A 19,953-nucleotide genomic window follows, 5' to 3' on the forward strand; every position below is an offset into this window, starting at 1 on the left:
TTTAGGGAGGAAGATGAACTCATGGATAGTGGAAACAGTATGACTTGTTAATGGAAGATTGGTTTGGAATATTTCATGTTCATTTTAAAAATAATCCTTATTTACATTTAGCATCTGTAACAGTTTTTTATAGCATGCAAGAAGAAAAAATGCTAGTCATGTTTATTTTTAAAAATTGTTCTTATTAAAGATCTTCTTGGGTTACAAAAGTACATGCAGTTTCTCTGCTTTCAGTTCATAGAGTTCTTTCTACAGATCATTTATATTTGATGTGAGACACTAATGTTATAGGCAGTATAAAGTTGGGGGAAAAGAGGTGGGGAGGGAGAGAAGAGGGGTAGTGAACTTTCATTCTTTATAGTATATGTGCTGTAAGACTTTTGTGTCAGCGTCACGTGGGTAGGTTTTATTGCTAGTAAGGTTTATAAAAGGTGGAATTTGGTGGGGCAGTGTAACCTGGCAACATTACAGAGACCTGTTTTTTTTTTTTTTTGTACTGATGTAGGCAGCACTTACCTGAGAGTAAATCCCATTGTGGCTTGCTTTTGAATGGATACGCATAGGATTTCATTGTTAATTGCATTCTGGATTATAAATTTACATGTGATGGGAATGCAGGTTTGTGCTAGCTGAGCCTGCTAAGTTCAAACATTGCTGCTTGCTTGTGGTCTGTGTGCAAATTATTTCAATGTGACAGAACATTTCCCCTCAGATTATTCTGTAACACTGCACATGGGGAATAAAAAGTTGCTATAGTTTGATGTGGAAGGGGAGTGGGTACCACTGCAGGATTCTAAATATAGAAATCATGATAGCAGTTTACAGGAAAAAACTTCCCAAGTGGATAGCTCAGTTGGTAGAGCATGAGACTCTTAATACCAGGGTCATGGGTTTGAGCCCTACATTGGGTGAAAGCTTCCTGCATTATGGGGGTGGGGTGGGTTGGAATAGATAGATGATCCTCATGGCCTCTTCCAACTCTACAATTCTATGATTTTATAAGTTTAAATAGTCATATTAGAATGATGGGCTTCAGCTCTAATAGTATTTCAGAATCCATATTTATTTGTGCAAGCTGAGGCAGAATATAATTTGGACATTGTTTTCTGAATTTTTGATGTTTTCCGTTAGCTCTGAAAGCAAGTGTGTTGATTAACAGTGCAGTATCCAGAGGAGAAGGGACGCGAGTGGTGCTGTGGGTTAAACCACAGAGCCTTGGACTTGCCGATCGGAAGGTCAGCGGTTTGAATCCCTGTGACGGGGTGAGCTCCCGTTGCTCTTTCCCAGCTCCTGCCAACCTAGCAGTTTGAAAGCACGTCAAAGTGCAAGTAGACAAATAGGTACCGCTCCGGCAGGAAGGTAAACGGCGTTTCCGTGTGCTGCTCTGGTTCGCCAGAAGTGGCTTAGTCATGTTGGCCACATGACCCGGAAGTTGTACGCCGGCTCCCTTGGCCAATAAAGCAAGATGAGCGCCGCAACCCCAGAGTCGGTCACGACTGGACCTAACGGTCAGGGGTCCCTTTACCTTTATCCAGAGGAGAAGATGGCACCCCGCTACCCTTAGCACTGCACAGAAAGACATGGGTATTCTTTAGGTTGAGCTATCCGATAAAAACACTAACTAAAAAGTGACTTCTGCAATCATTACCACTGCAATACTATCCCTCCCTGTACTTTGAATGGCCTAGTACTTCTTTAACTATTCTAAACAACAGTCTTTGCATGCAAATGATTTTCCTAGAGTGTATTATGGAGTAGGGCTTTCAAAGTTTTTGGATTTACAAATGGGTTTTATCATTCATGTTATCTTGGGATCAAGGCAAGATCAGGTTATAGAGGATCTGTAAAATTGCCCACTGTTTTGAAGAAAGGATATCTAAAACAAATGCCTTCTGAATGATTTATTCATTCCTCTGGTCATTACCTACCTGTTCTAAGCAGTCTGATGATCCAGATTAGCTCACCAGTCTAATAATTAATGTCATTGTATCCTGGGAACGGGCTAAATAAGTAAAGCAGCTTGCACCTCTGTGCCCTAAGTGTGTTTGATGGCTGCTCCCAGTTGATGCGCTGCATAGGAGAACGTGTCAGCTGTTTTTGCTCTCTTTTGTCTGTCTAGCTGGCATCTTGCCTGTCATTTCATATAAAACAAATGAATCAGAGTTAAATTTACTGAGACTGCCTTTCAGGCAAGGAGAATTCTGAAATAGTGCACCTAAGAACAGTGACAAAGTGCTGAGTTGTCACTAACCTCACCTCCAAAGATTAGAAAGGATATTGCCAAGTTTCAGGTCAAAATTTATCCAGAAAATATCGTGTCATTTGATCTTGCATGGAGGATGCTAATGGAAGGGCATCTCAGAATGACAGTTTTGTCTCTTGCAGTAGTTACGTTTATCACTTCAATGGAGAGAATTCTAAGCCCATATTTTAGTGTTATGGGATTTCTTTGGAAAGAAAAATGCACACATAACCTTTAATAAGGTTCAGTAATGGAGAATTTGGGGACGCAGGTGGCGCTGTGGGTTAAAGCCTCAGCGCCTAGGACTTGCCAATCAAAAGGTCGGCGGTTCGAATCCCTGCGGCGGGGTGCGCTCCCGCTGCTCGGTCTCAGCGCCTGCCAACCTAGCAGTTCGAAAGCACCTCCGGGTGCAAGTAGATAAATAGGGACCGCTTACCAGCGGGAAGGTAAATGGTGTTTCCGTGTGCGGCTCTGGCTTGCCAGAGAAGCGATGTCACGCTGGCCACGTGACCCGGAAGTGTCTCCGGACAGCGCTGGCCCCTGGCCTCTTAAGTGAGATGGGCGCACAACCCCAGAGTCTGTCAAGACTGGCCCGTACGGGCAGGGGTACCTTTACCTTTACCTTAATGGAGAATTTTGATTGAATTTCCAAGCAGCTCAATAGAGAGCTTGTTTTTGAAGATGGACTTGAAGAAGATACCAGTTTCTTTGCCGTGGGGGATAACCCTGCCATAGAAATACTTGTTTAGGCTATTCTTAAGTTCTCAATTTCTGGAAGGTTTGGAATCATTACTATGAATTGACAATAATAGAATCCATATCATGTGAAGAAACTCTTATACTTAGACAAGGGTTACCCAAGCATGACTTTGATCTTTAGCAGGCAGTCCCTAGACTTGATGAAAGATATTGGAGGAGAGGCAATTGCTTCATCTGGTACTCCTCAATACTGAAATGAAACTTTTTTCACAGCCTGGATTAGAATGTAGATGCTAACTAAATTTCCTGGCCCCCACTGTAAAATATATAAGTAGAGGGGGTTTCTTGTAAGTAAGGAGGATCTTTACTCAGGCAAATAATGATACAGTTTCTGCAGCAAACATGAAACGTAAGGAGTAACAGTTCAGGAGTCAGAGCAGGGCAATAAGTTGATAACTGAATGGAAGCAATAAGGTGTTCCCACATCTTGCTCATCTGGCCTCCCCTGTTCAGCTAGGAAAAGAAGGAATGCTTGGGCAAGTGGGTTTTCCTCGGATATGTTAAAAGGAAGAAACTTGAGACATTTGTTAAAAACCAGTGAAGGTGTTCGATACAATTTCCTATCTCAAAAATTTGGAAATGTGTAACAAACAAAAGACTACTAAAGCTACAGACCTCTTGAAGTTGGGGGAAATCTCCAATACTTAACCATGTAAGATTAGAGTAGTAGTTGCTTGATAGTTTAAATGTTTTGCAGGCATTGGTAGTGGTGTATTTTCCCCTTTCCTGTTTATAGGTGGTTTTTTTTAAAAAAAATCCCCTTTATAGTTCTCACTAAAGAATAATTGGATGACGGTCAATGTTTTGGATGAAACCGAGCATGGCATTTCTGAAAACAATTATTTTTGAGGCCCTCCTTTTGTTTCATTCTGAGTAAGAAGACACACTGTTGTCATTGCTAATGGATATAATTGCTGCTGAGTGTCCCAGGTCCTCCCCTCCCCTGCACTTTGTTGTTGCTGCTTTGCTACCACAATCTGATTTTGTGAATGCTGTGGATACAACACATCTGTCCTCTTCCTTTGTCCCCTCTCCAATCCATTATATTTTCAGCTGCATCTTGTGAAACATTATGGTACACGTACATCTTATATATAAAAAAGACATTTCTACATGCCCATCATCTTGGGCAAAGCTGCTCTAAGTTTCAGAACATAAAATCTGGTGAGCATATATATATATAAAGCTCTAGTGCTGTTGAAATTATATGATGTGGTCTATTTGCTGATGTCATGCTTGGATTTTGGCTCGTTCAGCTTCAGACTGAAGTGGTGCTATTGAACTGTTTTCTTGTCCAGATTTAAAAAAAAAAAAGATGCATGTATTGATTATGTATTTATGTTTCACTTTAGGTGATCTCCTAGCAAGCTTTTTGAGGGCTGCATAGTGTGACAATGCAGAGTGCCACTACTTGGAATAGTTGTCTAATCGTCGTGTTTGACTCCCGAGCTGTGAACCTGTATTGCAGGTTCCAGGATTATTTGTCTCAGTGATGACATTCCCTTCTGCTGTTTTTTCCCTGGATTCTGTATGCTGAACAAAGTTCCTGATGAATGGACACTCCCCTATTGTCTTTCAGGGCATGGGAGCTGGTGTAAAGGTATGCCCTCTCTTCCCAGCCAATCAGTAGAAAATGGTGGTGAACCGAGCTGTGTGGGCTGTGAACTGCAGCTTGATAGAACTGCCCATCAGAAAGGAATAAAGCTCAGTATAGACTTTCAGCATAGTTTATTTGCTACTTCTGTTAGCTGGCAATACTATAAAATATGTTGCTCTATTAGATGACTGCTGTCTTTTTAAGACTGGACTATTGGGAACAAATTGCTAATGAAAAAATTCTGCATTTACAATAACACTAGTATGTAGCACAATATGGCCTAGGAGCTGATGTGCCATAAAATTCAATATGCCAACCTACCTGGTACCCTTTCTGCAGGGCTGAGGTGGGTGACAACTGAGGAGACAACCTTTCTGGTAGTGATGCGTGGTGATGACCCATTTATGGAATACTTGTCTCAGAGAGACTTGCCACAGGTTAAGACCTCTTTATTTGCCCAAAGCTTCTTAATAAAACATGATTCACTGCTAAGACAGTTGTACTTATGGTGCTATTTGCTGGGTTTTCTGTTGTTGTTGCTGATTCTGCTTTTATACATTTATTCCTTTCTGCTGTTCTGGCATTTCATTTTTATTGTTTAAATTATTCTAAAGTTAGTTAATATTGTGAGCTGCTTTGGAAACTTGTTCAAATTTAAAAGTAGGATATAAGTAAGTTCTCTAAATAAAACTGGCCATGTGTAAGAAATGGACTTACCTATGTTTGTTTTTCAACCTTCACTGGATAATTTCAGTGATCTTCAATTTCTGATACTCAAAATAACCTGATATATAGTGGTGCTTCTAATTCGTTTGTATTACCTTGCTTTGTAATTCTGTGCTGCAAAACAGCCATACATTAGTTTTATTTGTTTTTCTTTAAATGGAGGGCAGATTTGAGAAAAAAGGAAGTTTGGGGGAAGTTTGGTGCATTTTCTTAGGGACCAAACACTTTATTGCGAGATTTGCAGTGAAAGGGATATTGAACTAAATCTGCTTTGTGTATTCCAGATGCAGCTGTGATCCTCGGCTGTGTCTCTCATTGAAGGGACCTGATGTTTTACGTTATTGGTAAGCAAATAAAGTATTTTTACAAAATCCAGAAGAAGCCTGTAACTTCTTTTAATTCATTCATGTGGACTTCATTGTCTGTTTTGCTAATACTGTGTTTGTTAACTTACATGCCATTTTCTCCTAGCGTTATCATTGGTCCGAATCTTCCTCAGTTTCTTTCCTTAGCTTTTGTTGTGGTGACAGCAGTCTTTGAGGCAGACATTTTAGTGGCTGAGGTAGAACATTAAAATGATACTTCCATGCCATGGGGGTAAAATATACCGGTAATAAACTATGTGTAATTTACAATTTGTTGTCTCAGAATCAACTGTCAATGGTAGAGCTAGCCCTTCTGAGATCTCCAGGGTAAAATGTTGTAAACTCTCAACTAGAGCCTCCATGGTGATTGATTTTCTTGGATTAATAACTACAGTGTATTTTCCCCCTTTTGTATAGGTGGGATCACAGTATCTGTGGTAGCTTTCTTTTTCACCATTAAGTTCCTCTTTGAACTTGCCGCACGCGTAGTCAGCTTCCTCCAGCATGAGGACCGGGAGCGCAGAGGAGAGCGGACAATTTATGACTACGTGCGAGGCAACTACTTGGACCCCCGCTCTTGCAAAGTCTTCTGGGACTGGAAGGACCCATATGAGGTGGGCCACAGCATGGCCTTCCGAGTACATGTAAGTGAATATTTTCTATTTCCATGAATACCTGAGGAGTGGATCTAGGTTTTATTTCAAGACAAACCTCTTTAGAGATTATGGGACTGTTCCTTGGAGGTTTTGTGCCAGTTTTGTTACTTCGGCTGAACAGCTTAATGCTGGTGGTTATCAACAGCACAGACTAGGCAGTATATTGAGGCTATCTCCTACGTTTTGCTTTTGCAGTGAGTTTGGGTGAGTTTCTGACTGCTAAGTTTAGACAGGTCAAACCTAGTATTGCTCTTCTGGGTTTGTTTTTGTTGAATTTGCTTTGTATGCATATTTAAAATTTGGTGGGCACATATCTTGAAGCATGATTGGGCATGATGTTTTTTTTGCAAATGGTGCCAGCATTTATATCAGGGATGTTGTAAGCGGAGAGGGAATAAGCTATCAGTGATTACTAGTCATGTTGGCTGGTATAATACCTCTAGGATCAGAGGCAGCAAATCTGAATAACAGTTGCTGGGAACAACAAGAGAAGGCTATTGTGCTCATGTTCCACAGGTATCTGGTTAGCCACTCTGGGAAACAGGATGCCAGTTTAGTTAAGCCTCTGGTCTATTCCAGAAGGGCTCTTCTTATGTTCTTCAATAATTACAGAACCGTTCATCACCTAATATTGGGCACTAATTGTGATATAGCATATTAAGATGCTGTTTTGCATTTATTTTTTAAATCCCCATGCAGTTATTCTATAAGAATGGCCAGCCCTTCCCTGCTCTTCGTCCTGTGGGCCTGCGAGTTCACATCTGCCATGTGGAGCTAGCAATGGATATTCCTGTGACCCAGGAAGTACTTCAGGAGCCCAGTTCCAATGTGGTGAAGGTGGCATTTACTGTGCGGAAGGCTGGGCGCTATGAAATCAGCATAAAACTTGGAGGCTTGAATGTGGCATATAGCCCTTACTACAAAGTCTTTCAGCCTGGTAAGGCCTTTTGGGGCCTATAACAAACCAAGGCACAGGAAGGAGAGCATGTATTGTAATACGCCCCTTGTAATATTACATGCGAGTCTAAGCTGGGTGTTGTTCCTTATTTCAGGAATGGTGGTTCCTTCAAAAACCAAAATTGTTTGCCATTTCTCCACTTTGGTGCTGACATGTGGGCAGCCTCACACACTGCAGATAGTTCCCAGAGATGAGTATAATAATCCTACCAGTAACTCGGTATCACTGATAGATGAGCACAACTACAGCCTCTCAATCCATGAGGTGAGTTCATCTCTGCTCTATCTTCTCTAAGACTGGAATACACTGATATAGTCTAACTTATATTCATTTTGTCTAGCTTGGTCCCCAAGAAGAAGAACCTTCTGATGTTTTGTTTGAAAAGTCTGTGGTGTCTAATCGACAGACTTATCAAGTTTTCCTGAGACTCACCCTACTTCGTAGGGGATGTTTCCGTGCCTGCATCTCCTACCAAAGCCAGCCTATTAGCAATGGAGAGTTCGATATAATTGTTTTAAATGGTAAGTTTAGAAAAATACATTATTTTTACTGCCATGTTAACTCTTTCCCACGATGCTGTTGCCAGCCATTGAAAGTTTATATGTATTTCATTTATTGCATTTGTATCTTGCCTGTTGTCCAGAAGTATCAGTCTGACATTTTAGCCTCATAACAACTAAGGTTTGTATCTTGCAGAGAGTGAAAAGAGTATCGTGGAGCGAAATGTTTCTACCTCAGGGGTCAGTATCTATTTTGAGGCCTACCTTTACAATGCTAGTAGCTATGCCAATACCCAGTGGCAACTTCCACCCCTGCATTGGGGTACCTCTCAGCGCCGACCTTCCACTGCTACTGAAGATGAGGATGAAGACTCTCCTTCTGACAGCCAGACCCCTGAGAAAGTGAAGAAGCCAAAAAAAGTGTATTGCTATGTTTCACCCAAGGTAAGACTAGTTCGTCTATTCCCTAGTTGCACATGATTTATTGCTATTATGTGTGACTGTGTTAGCAATCGGCTTCCAGGAACTATTTCCCTATGGTTGTTGGCCATTATTGCTGTTGTGAGAGACTGTGTATTGTGCTATGAAACAGCTGGTGTATGTTTCCAAGCATATATTGTAGACAAAATTGTTCAGGACTTCTTGGATTATTGCTCTGCTAACCAGAGAACTGACCTGTGGCTACATTTTATGGTGGCTGCTGGGTTGTCAGCAAAAATGGAGTTGACCATTGTTCAAGTTCTTTCAGATTGGTTCATTTTTTTAAATATGTGACTCTCCATTGTTTTTGTTCTTTTACTTCAAAGCAATTCTCAGTAAAGGAGTTCTACTTGAAGATCATTCCTTGGCGCCTCTTTACCTTCAGAGTGTGTCCTGGCACCAAGGTATGTTGGTAAAATTCCCCAGTGAATAATTGGATTTGTTTTGTGAAAGGTATATTCCGTTTGTCAGCCTAATCACATAAGATTGAAAACTTTCACTGTTAGGTTTTTAGATTTGCTTGGGAGCCTGCTGTGGTTTTCTATACTGCATCCTGCAATATACCGTATTTTTCGCTCTATAACACGGACGTAGTTTTTAGAGGAGGAAAACAAGAAAAAAATATTCTAAACAAAACAGTGGATGTATGATTTTTGTAGTTCATGCTGTGGCCACAGATGTGATCTGACAGTGAGTTTGGGGTAGCCCAATGCAAAAATCCTGAGGATCCACGTGGATCCATGCTTTGTAACCACGTTTTTGCGCCATTCAGCCCCATGAAACAGTGGGTGCGTGTGTGTTTTTTGGTGCAGGCTATAGCCATGGATATGCTATGTGATCTGATGGTGAACTTGGGGTGACCCAGTGCAAAAATCCTGAGGATCCATGTGGATCCATGCTTTGTAACCACGTTTTAAGTGGGGAGGGAAGGAAAAGCATTCAAGGGACAAGAAACACGCGTGGGGTGTGTGGAGAAGGATGCTGCTAATAATGCAGGAGAGGGGTTTAAGGGGAGAAGGAACACACATGGGGTGTGTGGAGAAGGATGCTGCTAATGATGCAGGAGAGGGGTTTAAGGGGAGAAGGAGCTCGCGTGGGGTGGGTGGAGAAGGATGCTGCTAATGATGCAGGAGTGGGGTTTAAGGGGAGAAGGAGCTCGCGTGGGGTGGGTGGAGAAGGATGCTGCTAATGATGCAGGAGAGGGGTTTAAGGGGAGAAGGAGCTTGCGTGGGGTGGGTGGAGAAGGATGCTGCTAATGATGCAGGAGAGGGGTTTAAGGGGAGAAGGAGCTCGCGTGGGGTGGGTGGAGAAGGATGCTGCTAATGATGCAGGAGTGGGGTTTAAGGGGAGAAGGAGCTCGCGTGGGGTGGGTGGAGAAGGATGCTGCTAATGATACAGGAGAGGGGTTTAAGGGGAGAAGGAGCTTGCGTGGGGTGGGTGGAGAAGGATGCTGCTAATGATGCAGGAGAGGGGTTTAAGGGGAGAAGGAGCTTGCGTGGGGTGGGTGGAGAAGGATGCTGCTAATGATACAGGAGAGGGGTTTAAGGGGAGAAGGCGCTTCCGTGGGGTGGGTGGAGAAGGATGCTGCTAATGATGCAGGAGTGGGGTTTAAGGGGAGAAGGAGCTCGCGTGGGGTGGGTGGAGAAGGATGCTGCTAATGATGCAGGAGAGGGGTTTAAGGGGAGAAGGAGCTCGCGTGGGGTGGGTGGGGAAGGATGCTGCTAATGATGCAGGAGTGGGGTTTAAGGGGAGAAGGAGCTTGCGTGGGGTGGGTGGAGAAGGATGCTGCTAATGATGCAGGAGAGGGGTTTAAGGGGAGAAGGAGCTCGCGTGGGGTGGGTGGAGAAGGAGCTTTTCGATGAGCTGAGGGGGGAGGGAAAGAGCACTGTTGCTTTAAAGCAGCCAACCGGACAGCAGCCACTTACAGCAGTGTAAGCAGCTCCTTTCCTCTCCCGCTTTGCTCCTTCTCTCCCTCTTTGCTGCTTTACGCAGCTAATGGCGAATCCCCTGCAACCCAAGTCCTGCTCAGCGTATCAACTGAGACGCTGGGAGAATCGTAATTTCCCCCTCTCCCTCATCCCGTGCCCTCCTGTCCCCAGCAGCCTTTTAAAAAACTTTTTTACTGGTTTTCACTGCGCTCGTGGCTCAGAGCCCTCCTGTGCCCTGCCGTCCCTCTGCAGCTTCATTGCTCCGTTTAGAGAGTGCACGGACCTTTGCTAGCTGAGGCTGCAGCAGCTGTTGCTGGCTATGCAGCGCTTTTTCCGGCTCGCTATGGCTCCTGTCTGTCCCTCCTCGCGTGTAAGCGGCTGCCGCCCGCTTTGCTGCCATGGCTCTCCTTCCCTCCCTCCTCCTCGGCTCCTCCCCCTCCTCCTGGCTGTAAAGCAAGCAAAGCTAGAGCCGTGCAAAGCCCTGCAAGCGGCTCCCGCTTTGCTTGACTGACGGCAGCCATGGCTCCGGTCGAGTGCATTAGCTCCGTAACACGCACAGGCATTTCCCCTTATTTTCTAGGAGCAAAAAAAGTGTGTGTTTTGGAGCAAAAATTACGGTAGCTTTCAGGTTCTTTTTTTCTTGTAATTTTCCTCCTCCCCTAATGAAGCATGTACTGAGGCTCATTCTACAAGAATTGAAATTTATAAAACCTTCGTCTCAGCTGTAGGCTTGCCAGCAGCTTTGCTATTAACTGGTTCTGAGCAGATAGAGGGGCAAGGAAATGTGCCCAGAGGGTAACCTTGCCACATCTGATCAATGTGCTGTGCTTTCTGGTAAATGATTCCCTGCCCTTTCCTGCATTTCTTTGCTGCTAGTTTTCTTACCACGGGCCTGACCCTGTGCACAAACTGCTGACGTTAGTGGTGGATGATGGGATCCAGCCTCCTGTAGAGCTGAGCTGCAAGGAGAGGAACATCTTGGCGGCAACTTTCATTCGCTCGCTGCATAAAAATATAGGTAAAAAGAGTCTGGGGCATAAAATTCTGTTGCATGGTATCTAATGCATCACAGCTTGCATAACACATACTACGGAGGACGGCTGCCATTCTATGGTGTAGACTGCAAGTATTTTCAGAATGGATTGCATCCTTTTTATGTTGTGGTGTGCTGCTTAGCTCAGTGTTTGTTTATAAATGTTGAGTAGTTCAGTTTGATTTAGGATATTGTAATTATTATAGAGCAATCACACATGCTTCCCCTGTTCTTGATAAGTTTCAGTCTGTTGCTCTCTTCCTGATATCTCTTTAGAGGAGTTCACATAACTATCTACGTATGTGTTGAGGTTATGCATTCTCTCCCTCCCCCTCCTATCTTCTTTAGTGCTTCTAAACAAATATATTTATTTAACCTCTCCAGCTTGGTCTCAGAATAGGGAGGTTTAAACCCTGAGCCCATGTGTATGTGATAGAGCCAGTGTGTGTGCGCAAATACAAATATGAGGAAATACTAGAGACAAGGAAATGATAATGAATGCAATGTTTATGGTCTGTCTCCACAAAATAGTCTTTACAATTTTTTAAAACTATGATATGTGTCCCTTTGTTTCCTCAAATCCTTTGTACTGATTTTTTTTTACTCCTTTTGGGATGATAATCTGTCGTATTTTATGACATTTCTGAAACAGATATGACCTTGTAAGGTGTTTTGAAGGAAACAGATATGACAATGGGCTTGTTGGTTTCAGGAGGCTCAGAGACTTTTCAGGACAAAGTAAACTTCTTCCAGAGGGAGCTGCGCCAGGTGCACATGAAGAGGCCCCATTCAAAAGTTACTCTAAAAGTCAGCCGCCACAACCTTCTGGAATCGGTGAGTGTGTCTGTGATACAGAAAGCTTGGAGTGTACATAGTTTTAGAGAAGTTCTGTAGATCATTTCCTTCCTGTTCCATGTTCTTTCACCTTAAGCTGCAGAATGGACTAGAGTGATATGAATTCAGGGTGATAGTGTATTCACACATACTCTGATTTTACACCTTCTTCTAAAATATTTAATTGCCTATGACCAGAGAAGCCTGCATCAAACCAACTATTAGTCATTTTTAATGTGGCAAAGCCTCAATGAGAAGCGAGGCAGCCCAGGGCAGGAAGCACAGAAACCACCAGCTCCTGACAGAACCATCAGCAGCCTGAGAGAGATGCTTGGGCAGCTGCTCCCCCACCTCTGCTGGAGCTGCTAAAGACCCGTATTATGAGGGAACCCAGGCCAGGGAGCATGCATACCACCAACTCCCAGTTTGCTGAATGATACTTGCCCTCCTGCATTTTTTTTTTTTAATAATATATTTATTAGCAGTTTTTTAATTTAGTTACAGTTCCAATAAACAATACAATATAACATATCTTTTGACATAGTCTTCTTAACTTCTTTGGACTCCCTCACATCTCCCGCTCCTGCGTTCCTAGCCAAGAAAATTTTTCCAGCAAATTTATCCCCTTATTTCGATTCTTATTATCTAATTTTCCAATATTATATCTCTAATTTTTGATATCCTTTATTCAAATCTTAAAGAATTAAATATAACTTAAAATTTTTCCAAAAAATTTGTCTTTTCTTAAATTTAACTTATCTTCATATATCACTTCCTCTATCTCAATGGTGCCCAGTTGTTTATATTCTAGCATCCTCCTTAACATTCATATAATTTACAATATTTTTGTAGATAAATCTTAAATTTCTTCCAGTCTTCTTCCAACGTCTCTTCTCCCAGGTCTCGGATTCTGCCAGTCATTTCAGCCAATTCCATATAGTCTGTCAGTTGCATCTGCCATTCTTCCAGCGTGGGTAGATCTTGGGTTTTCCAATGCTTAGCGATGAGTATCCTTGCTGCTGTTGTTGCGTACATAAAAAATGTTCGGTCCTTCTTTAACACCTTCTGGCCGACAATACCCAAAAGGAAGGCCTCTGGTTTCTTAGGGAAGGTATACTTAAATACCTTTTTCAGCTCATTATATATCATTTCCCAGAAAACCTTCACTCTAGGGCAGGTCCACCAGAGGTGAAAGAATGTTCCTTCATTTTCCTTACACTTCCAACATTTGTTGTCAGACAAGTGGTATATTTTTGCAAGTTTGACTGGGGTCATATACCATCTATATATCATTTTCATAACATTTTCTCTCAAAGCATTACATGCAGTGAAATTCAGCCCAGTAGTCCACAACCTCTCCCAGTCCTCAAACATGATGTTATAACCAATGTCCTGTGCCCACTTTATCATAGCCGATTTGACCGTTTCATCTTGTGTATTCCATTTTAACAGCAAGTTATACATTCTAGAAAGTACCTTAGTCTTGGGCTCTAGTAGTTCAGTTTCTAACTTCGATTTTTCCACCTGGAATCCTAACTTTTTGTCAAGTTTAAAAACTTCTTTGATCTGAGCGTAATGCAACCAGTCTCGCACTTTATCTTTCATTTTCTCCTGACTCTGCAACTTCCAATTATCTCCATCTTTTTCTAAAATTTCCCAATACTTCGGCCATTTGGCCTCCATATTGAGTCTTTTCCGGGCCTTAGCTTCCAATGGTGAAAGCCACCTTGGAGTTTTACTTTCCAATAAGTCTTTATATTTTGTCCAGACATTAAACACTGCTTTTCTGACAATATGGTTCTTGAAAGTCTTATGAATTTTAACCTTGTCATACCACAAATATGCATGCCATCCAAAAGCGTTGTTAAATCCTTCCAAATCTAGAACATCAGTGTTTTCAAGAAGCAGCCAATCTTTCAACCAGCAGAAAGCTGCTGATTCATAGTACAACCTTAAGTCTGGCAGGGCAAAGCCCCCTCTTTCCTTCGCGTCGGTTAATATCTTAAACTTAATTCTGGGCTTTTTGCCCTGCCAGACAAATTTGGAAATATCTCTCTGCCACTTCCGAAAGCACTCCATTTTGTCCACAATCTGCAAAGTTTGAAACAAAAACAGCATTTTTGGCAATACATTCATCTTTATAGCAGCGATTCGGCCTAACAAGGAAAGTTTCAATCTTGACCAACTTTCTAAGTCTCTCTTAATTTCTGACCAGCATTTCTCACAGTTGTCCATAAAAAGACTCAGGTTTTTTGCTGTTATGTTTACCCCTAGGTACTTTACTTTTTTAACCACGTTTAACTCTGTCTCTTTCTGAAACCTTTCTGACTCTGTAGCTGTCAAGTTTTTCCCCAATACCTTAGTTTTCTGCTTGTTCAATTTAAATCCCGCCACCCGACCAAACTCTTGGATTAATTGTAATACTCTTTTCGTACTGGGTTCTGGCTCCTGTAAAGTCAAAACCAGGTCATCTGCAAAAGCTTTAAGTTTGTACTGTTTCGCTCCGACCTGAATTCCTTTAACCAACTGGTCTCCTCTAATCATATTCAAGAGCACCTCCAGGACTGAAATAAATAACAATGGGGAAATAGGGCAGCCTTGTCGTGTCCCTTTCTCAATTTTAAACTCTTCTGTAACCACATTGTTAACTATCAATTTAGCCTTTTGTTCTGAATAGATTGCATCTATCCCATTTTCGAACCCCCGACCCACTCCCATCCCTTCCAAATTTTTCTTCATGAATTTCCAGGAAATATTGTCAAAGGCTTCTCCGCATCTATAAAAATTAGCACGGCTCTTGTATTAATGTTTGTTTGCAAGAGTTCCAAGATGTCTATAATATTCCTTGTGTTAGCAAACAACTGTCTGCCTGGGAGGAAGCCTGCCTGGTCCTTGTGAATTACTTCATTTAAAACTTTTTTAAGTCTACTTGCTAAAATGTCTGCAAATATTTTGTAATCCACATTTAAGAGGGAGATGGGACGGTAGTTCTTAAGTTGTGTTTTTTTCGTTACCGATTTGGGTATCAATGTGATAAAGGCCTCTTTCCACGATTCCGGCGCCTTCTTCCCCTCCAAAATTTCATTGCCTACCTCCATCAGTGGTTGTATCAAATAGTCTTTCAATGTCTTATAATACTTGGAGGTAAGCCCATCTGGCCCTGGAGATTTGCCCAGTTGCATGTTCTGAATGGCTTGTTCCATCTCTTGTCGTGTAATTCTGCAGTTCAGGATTGATCTATTCTCTTGTGACAATTTTGGTAGCCCATTCTTTGTCAAAAATTGTTCTATCTCAGCCTCATCTTGTGGCCCTTGAGTGTACAGTTGTTTAAAATACCTCTGGAAACACTTCCTAATCTCCATAGGGTTCTGTACATTTTTTCCTTCAATCTCTAAATTTGTAACTGTGTTCATTTTTTGTCTCTTCTTCAACTGCCAAGCTAGCAGTTTCCCACATTTATTTGCCGATTCAAATGTTTTTTGTTTCATTAGTTTAACTTTCCACTCGATTTCCTGGTTTATCAATCTGGAATATTGTGCCTGATAAAGTTTAATTTCTCTCAGAATCGGCTGTGACTTCGGTTTTGATCTTAATTTCTTCTCACATTCTTTAATTTTCTCCAAAATAATGTCTTTTTTCTCATTTTGTACCCTTTTCTTAACAGCATTCTGTTGTATCAAGAACCCCCTCATCACAGCCTTACTTGCATCCCAGATAGTTCTTTTTTCCACCGTCGTTTTCAAATTTATCTCGAAATAATCTTTCAGAGTTTTTTGGGCCTTCTTGGTAATTTCCTGATCTCGAAACAAGTTGTCATTCATCTTCCATCTGAAAGAGCCAGCTGGTTGTAGTCTCATATCCATCTTTAGTGCATTATGGTCGGAGCAGGTCTTTGGGCAGATTTCCACCTTTCTGATCTTAGGTGCCAACCCTCTAGATATCCATATTTGGTCAATTCTTGTCCATGTCAGTTGGGCTTCAGAAAAGAATGTTCCCTCTCTTCCCAAGGGTTTCTTTATCCTCCAAATATCAATCAAGTCCATATTGTCAGTCAGTTCGAAAAAAGTCTTAGGTAGTCTGCCATCCTTTGTTACACTTTGGCTTTGTGACTTATCCATGTTAGTTGATGCCACCCCATTCATATTGCCCATCATTATGATGTTGTCATAGTCCAGATAATCCAGCATACTCTCATGCAACGTCTTGTAAAATTCCGATTTCCCCTCATTCGGTGCATAAATTCCTAATATTAAAATCTTCTTTCCTTGATATTGTACCTCAATTGCCAAAATTCTTCCTTGCTCATCTTTAAAAATAAATTTTGGTGACAGGCTCTCCTTTGCATAGATCACCACTCCTCTTTTCTTCACTTTGTCCGAAGAAATAAATTCTTGGCCTAATCTTTTATTTATTAAAACTTTTTTATGGAGCCTAGTCACATGTGTTTCTTGCAAACAGATAATGTCCAATTGTTCTTTTTTCAATATGTGAAAAATCTTCCTCCTTTTTTCCGGGGAGTTGCATCCATTAATATTCCAGCTCAAAAGTTGCAGAGACATCCTGAATAGATCTGTTATTGCTCTGGTGGTGGTATCTTTTTCTCTGGATCTTCAGGTTCCAAAGGTGGGGGTACAACTAATGGTCCAGGCCCCAAGGGTGTTTCAATCCCTTTCTGAAGGTCCTCTCCGTAAGCAATCAAAAATTTATCTCTATCTTCTGCTGTTTTAATTTTAACCTTCTTCCCTCTGAAGGTAAAGGATAGACCCTGAGGAAATTCCCACCTAAAGATGATTGAATTGCTCCTCAACAATTTAACCAATTCAAGATAGGTGGATCTAAGGTCCAAAAGTTGTTTCGGGATATCCTTGTAAATTTCAGCTCTTCTGTCCGAGATGTCCAGTGACTTTTCGTAATGAAGGCCTAGTATTTTGTCTCTTTCCTCCTTCGATCTCAGGGTTATCAAGCAATCTCTGGGCTTGTCTTTCCTTGCAAACTTTCCAAGTCTGAAGGCCGACACAATTTTAAAATCCTTTTCCTCTTCTAAAGACCAAAATTTAGAAAGTTCTTTAGTCAGGAACTCAATTAAGTTTCCTTGTTCAAGTTCTGGTATCGACCTCAATCTTAAGTTATTTTCCCGGTTCCGAAGTTCTATCATAGACAAATACATCTGTTGCTCACCTACTTGTTTGTGCAGTGGCTTTACCTCTTGTTCTAAGTTTTCAACTTTTTGGCTAGTTGCCTCAGCCAATTTACGATTTTCAGCAGTGGCTTCAGATAACTGTCTGTTCGTTCTGGGCCACTTGTCCAGTTATCTTATTTAGACAGGCTGCATTTTGGTCAATCTTGGCCGTTTGCTCATCTACTTTCTTATCCAAAGTCTCCAGTTTTTCCAAAATTTTCTCTAAAGTCGAACCCAATGCTCCTGCAGCCATATCTTCCAACTGTGATTGCTCAGGTTCTTCTTCTCCTGCCACCGGTAGAGTAGGAACGGAAGATCTACGTGCCTGTGAGGCTAAGGCTAAAGTTGTTTGTCTAGTTCTAATTCTGCCCTCTTTTTTTCTTGCGCCTCTTTTTTTCTTGCTCCTGCATTTTATATACTGTATTAGTTTTAAAATTGTAAATTAGCTTGGGTGCCTTGGCAGAAAGGCGGTACATAAATCCAAGGAACACATAAATAATAAGTTTGGGGAAGGGGTAGGAGGACGTGAATCCTAGTCTCCTGGTTATGCAAACTCTTACAACATAATTAGTTTTAGTGCGGCAGACAGATAAAATCAAGGGAATTCAACTTCCAAGGGTGGGGGAAACTAAAACATTTTAAGTGGAAGATGAAGATTATCGTGAGTGTGAACCAGAGGATGTGCTGTCACTGGTAAGCAGCAAATGGCTTTAAATCATTTGACTGTCTACTATATCAGAGCCAAGAGTTGCCATAGGGTTTTTTTTTTTACTTTTCTGGTTTTGCTGTAGCTATAAATGGAACAGAGATTCTATGGCTTGACATTTCTAGTCGTTTTAAATATTTTGTTCAAAGCAAGCTTAGTCTTGAGGGAGCAGTGCATTAAAGTGATAGTATGTGTCATGAGGGCAAGTCATGAAACACTTTTATTTGTGAGCACTTAGGAAATGAGGACGAGAGCTCTTCAAAGATTTATAATAAAAAAAACCCCAGAACTTTCAGTCCCTATAGCTCAGTAGTGTGGATCTTTTTCATGTCAAGAGCCACATTACCTCAGTGGGGAGTATTACTTATAACTCTTAAATTGTGCTTTATAGATCCAATAATCTCTTAGATCACAGCAGGTGGGGTCAACACCCAAAGTAGGCAAAACCTTTTCTTTGTGTCATTCCCTCCAATCAGTTTTTCTCTCACTCTCCTCTTCTCCTTATTCTCCTCTTTTCTGCAAACAACTGCTTGCACTGTCCTTGCACAAAATACTGCATATGAAAGGCAATCAGGATTAGTTAGCATGGAAATGCTGCAGTCTGTTGTGGGATGAACAAACTGCTCTGTTCTTCTGCTAGCAGCTCTCTGGTAATGGAAAGAAGCTTTTCTCTCTCCCTCTCCAGTATAAAAATGTAACAGACTAAAAGTTTGCAAATGGAAAGGAATATGGATTGGTGCCTGAAACTAGTGGTTTCCTACAGCTCCCATAAGGTCATCCTTCTCTCACTTTAAGCTCCACCTTTACAATGAGATGATAGCAGTGTTCTGCTTGTCATCCTACAAGAGGGTGGAGGCAATCCCCACACTAGGCCTCAGCCCTGTATACCAGAAGGAGCATCTCCATCCCCATTGTTCAACCCAAACACTACAATCCAGCACCAAGAGCCTTCTGGAGGTTCCCACACTGCGAGAACTGAAGCTACAGGGAACCAGGCAGAGGGCCTTCTCAGTAGTGACACCTTGTGAAATGCCCTCCCATTAGATGTTATATAACATTTAGGAAACATCTGAAGGCAGCCCTGTATAGGGAAGCTTTTTGAGGTTTAATGTTTTATTATGTTTTTTTACGTGCTGTAAGCCACTCAGAGTGGCTGGGGCAACCCAGTCAGATGGGCGGGGTACAAATAAGTATTCATTCATTCCAGTGGCGTAGCGTGGGTTGTCAGCACCCAGGGCAAGGCAAGTAATTTGTGCCCCCTAACCCGTGGATTTGCGCCCCCTAACCCGTGGATTTGCGCACCCTAACCCTAACCTCCAGGTGTTGCGCCCGGTGCGCCCGGCCCCCCCCATGCTACGCCTCTGGTTCATTCATTCATTCTGTATGCATATACATAGGGGGCGAAGCATAAACCCAATGTGGCCAAGAGGTAGAATCCTTGGGCTGCCTTTTCTATACAGATGAGAGAGGCAGTAGAAAGAAGTATTGGAGAATTGCCTGTTCCTGAAAATGAGATCTCATGTTAGCCCTCTTGGTTGCAAACATCAGTTTATACTGCATTTTCCTTATGTTCCTAGTCACTGAGGGCAACAAGGAATTTTTCTGTTTCTGACTGGAGCAAAAACTTTGAAGTGATTTTCCAGGATGAAGAAGGTGAGTTCACTTGTAATTGCATTATTGCTGCCAGAAAAAGAGAGTTTGGTTTTCTACTACTAGCAACCAATTTTTTCTGAAGTTTCCATAATATCTCACAAGCATCTATAGATTTATTCCCCAATCACCTTCATACTGGCTAAGTGAAAATGCTATTGCACTTAAGTTCTGCTTGCAGGCTGCCATGGCCACTGTAAGAACAGGATTCTGAGCTAGATGGGTCTTTAGCCTGGTCAGGTTTTGTGAATCCCAATCCAGTTAATTTACATTACATCCTTTTATTATCTTGTCTGAGTATAAGGTGCCTGGTGTGCTAGAAAGAACTAATGGGAGGAAG

General features: G+C 41.9%; 1 protein-coding gene across 1 annotated transcript in view; it reads left to right on the forward strand.

Annotated features, from left to right (window-relative positions):
• The window catches only part of AREL1 (apoptosis resistant E3 ubiquitin protein ligase 1), a 28,433-nt gene that overhangs the window by 2,165 nt on the left and 6,315 nt on the right, over positions 1-19,953 (forward strand). The window contains exons 2-12 of the mRNA XM_083741103.1: positions 4,354-4,601; positions 5,609-5,668; positions 6,107-6,333; positions 7,045-7,282; positions 7,398-7,567; positions 7,644-7,824; positions 8,000-8,247; positions 8,610-8,687; positions 11,088-11,229; positions 11,957-12,078; positions 19,541-19,616. Of these exons, the coding sequence (XP_083597229.1) occupies positions 5,653-5,668; positions 6,107-6,333; positions 7,045-7,282; positions 7,398-7,567; positions 7,644-7,824; positions 8,000-8,247; positions 8,610-8,687; positions 11,088-11,229; positions 11,957-12,078; positions 19,541-19,616 (1,498 nt within the window). The 5' untranslated portion in view covers positions 4,354-4,601; positions 5,609-5,652. The remainder of the gene's footprint in view (positions 1-4,353; positions 4,602-5,608; positions 5,669-6,106; positions 6,334-7,044; positions 7,283-7,397; positions 7,568-7,643; positions 7,825-7,999; positions 8,248-8,609; positions 8,688-11,087; positions 11,230-11,956; positions 12,079-19,540; positions 19,617-19,953) is intronic.

The sequence above is a fragment of the Podarcis gaigeae genome (genome assembly GCF_964106915.1).
Source record: "Podarcis gaigeae genome assembly, chromosome: 1".
In the NCBI taxonomy this organism is placed as follows: domain Eukaryota; kingdom Metazoa; phylum Chordata; class Lepidosauria; order Squamata; family Lacertidae; genus Podarcis; species Podarcis gaigeae.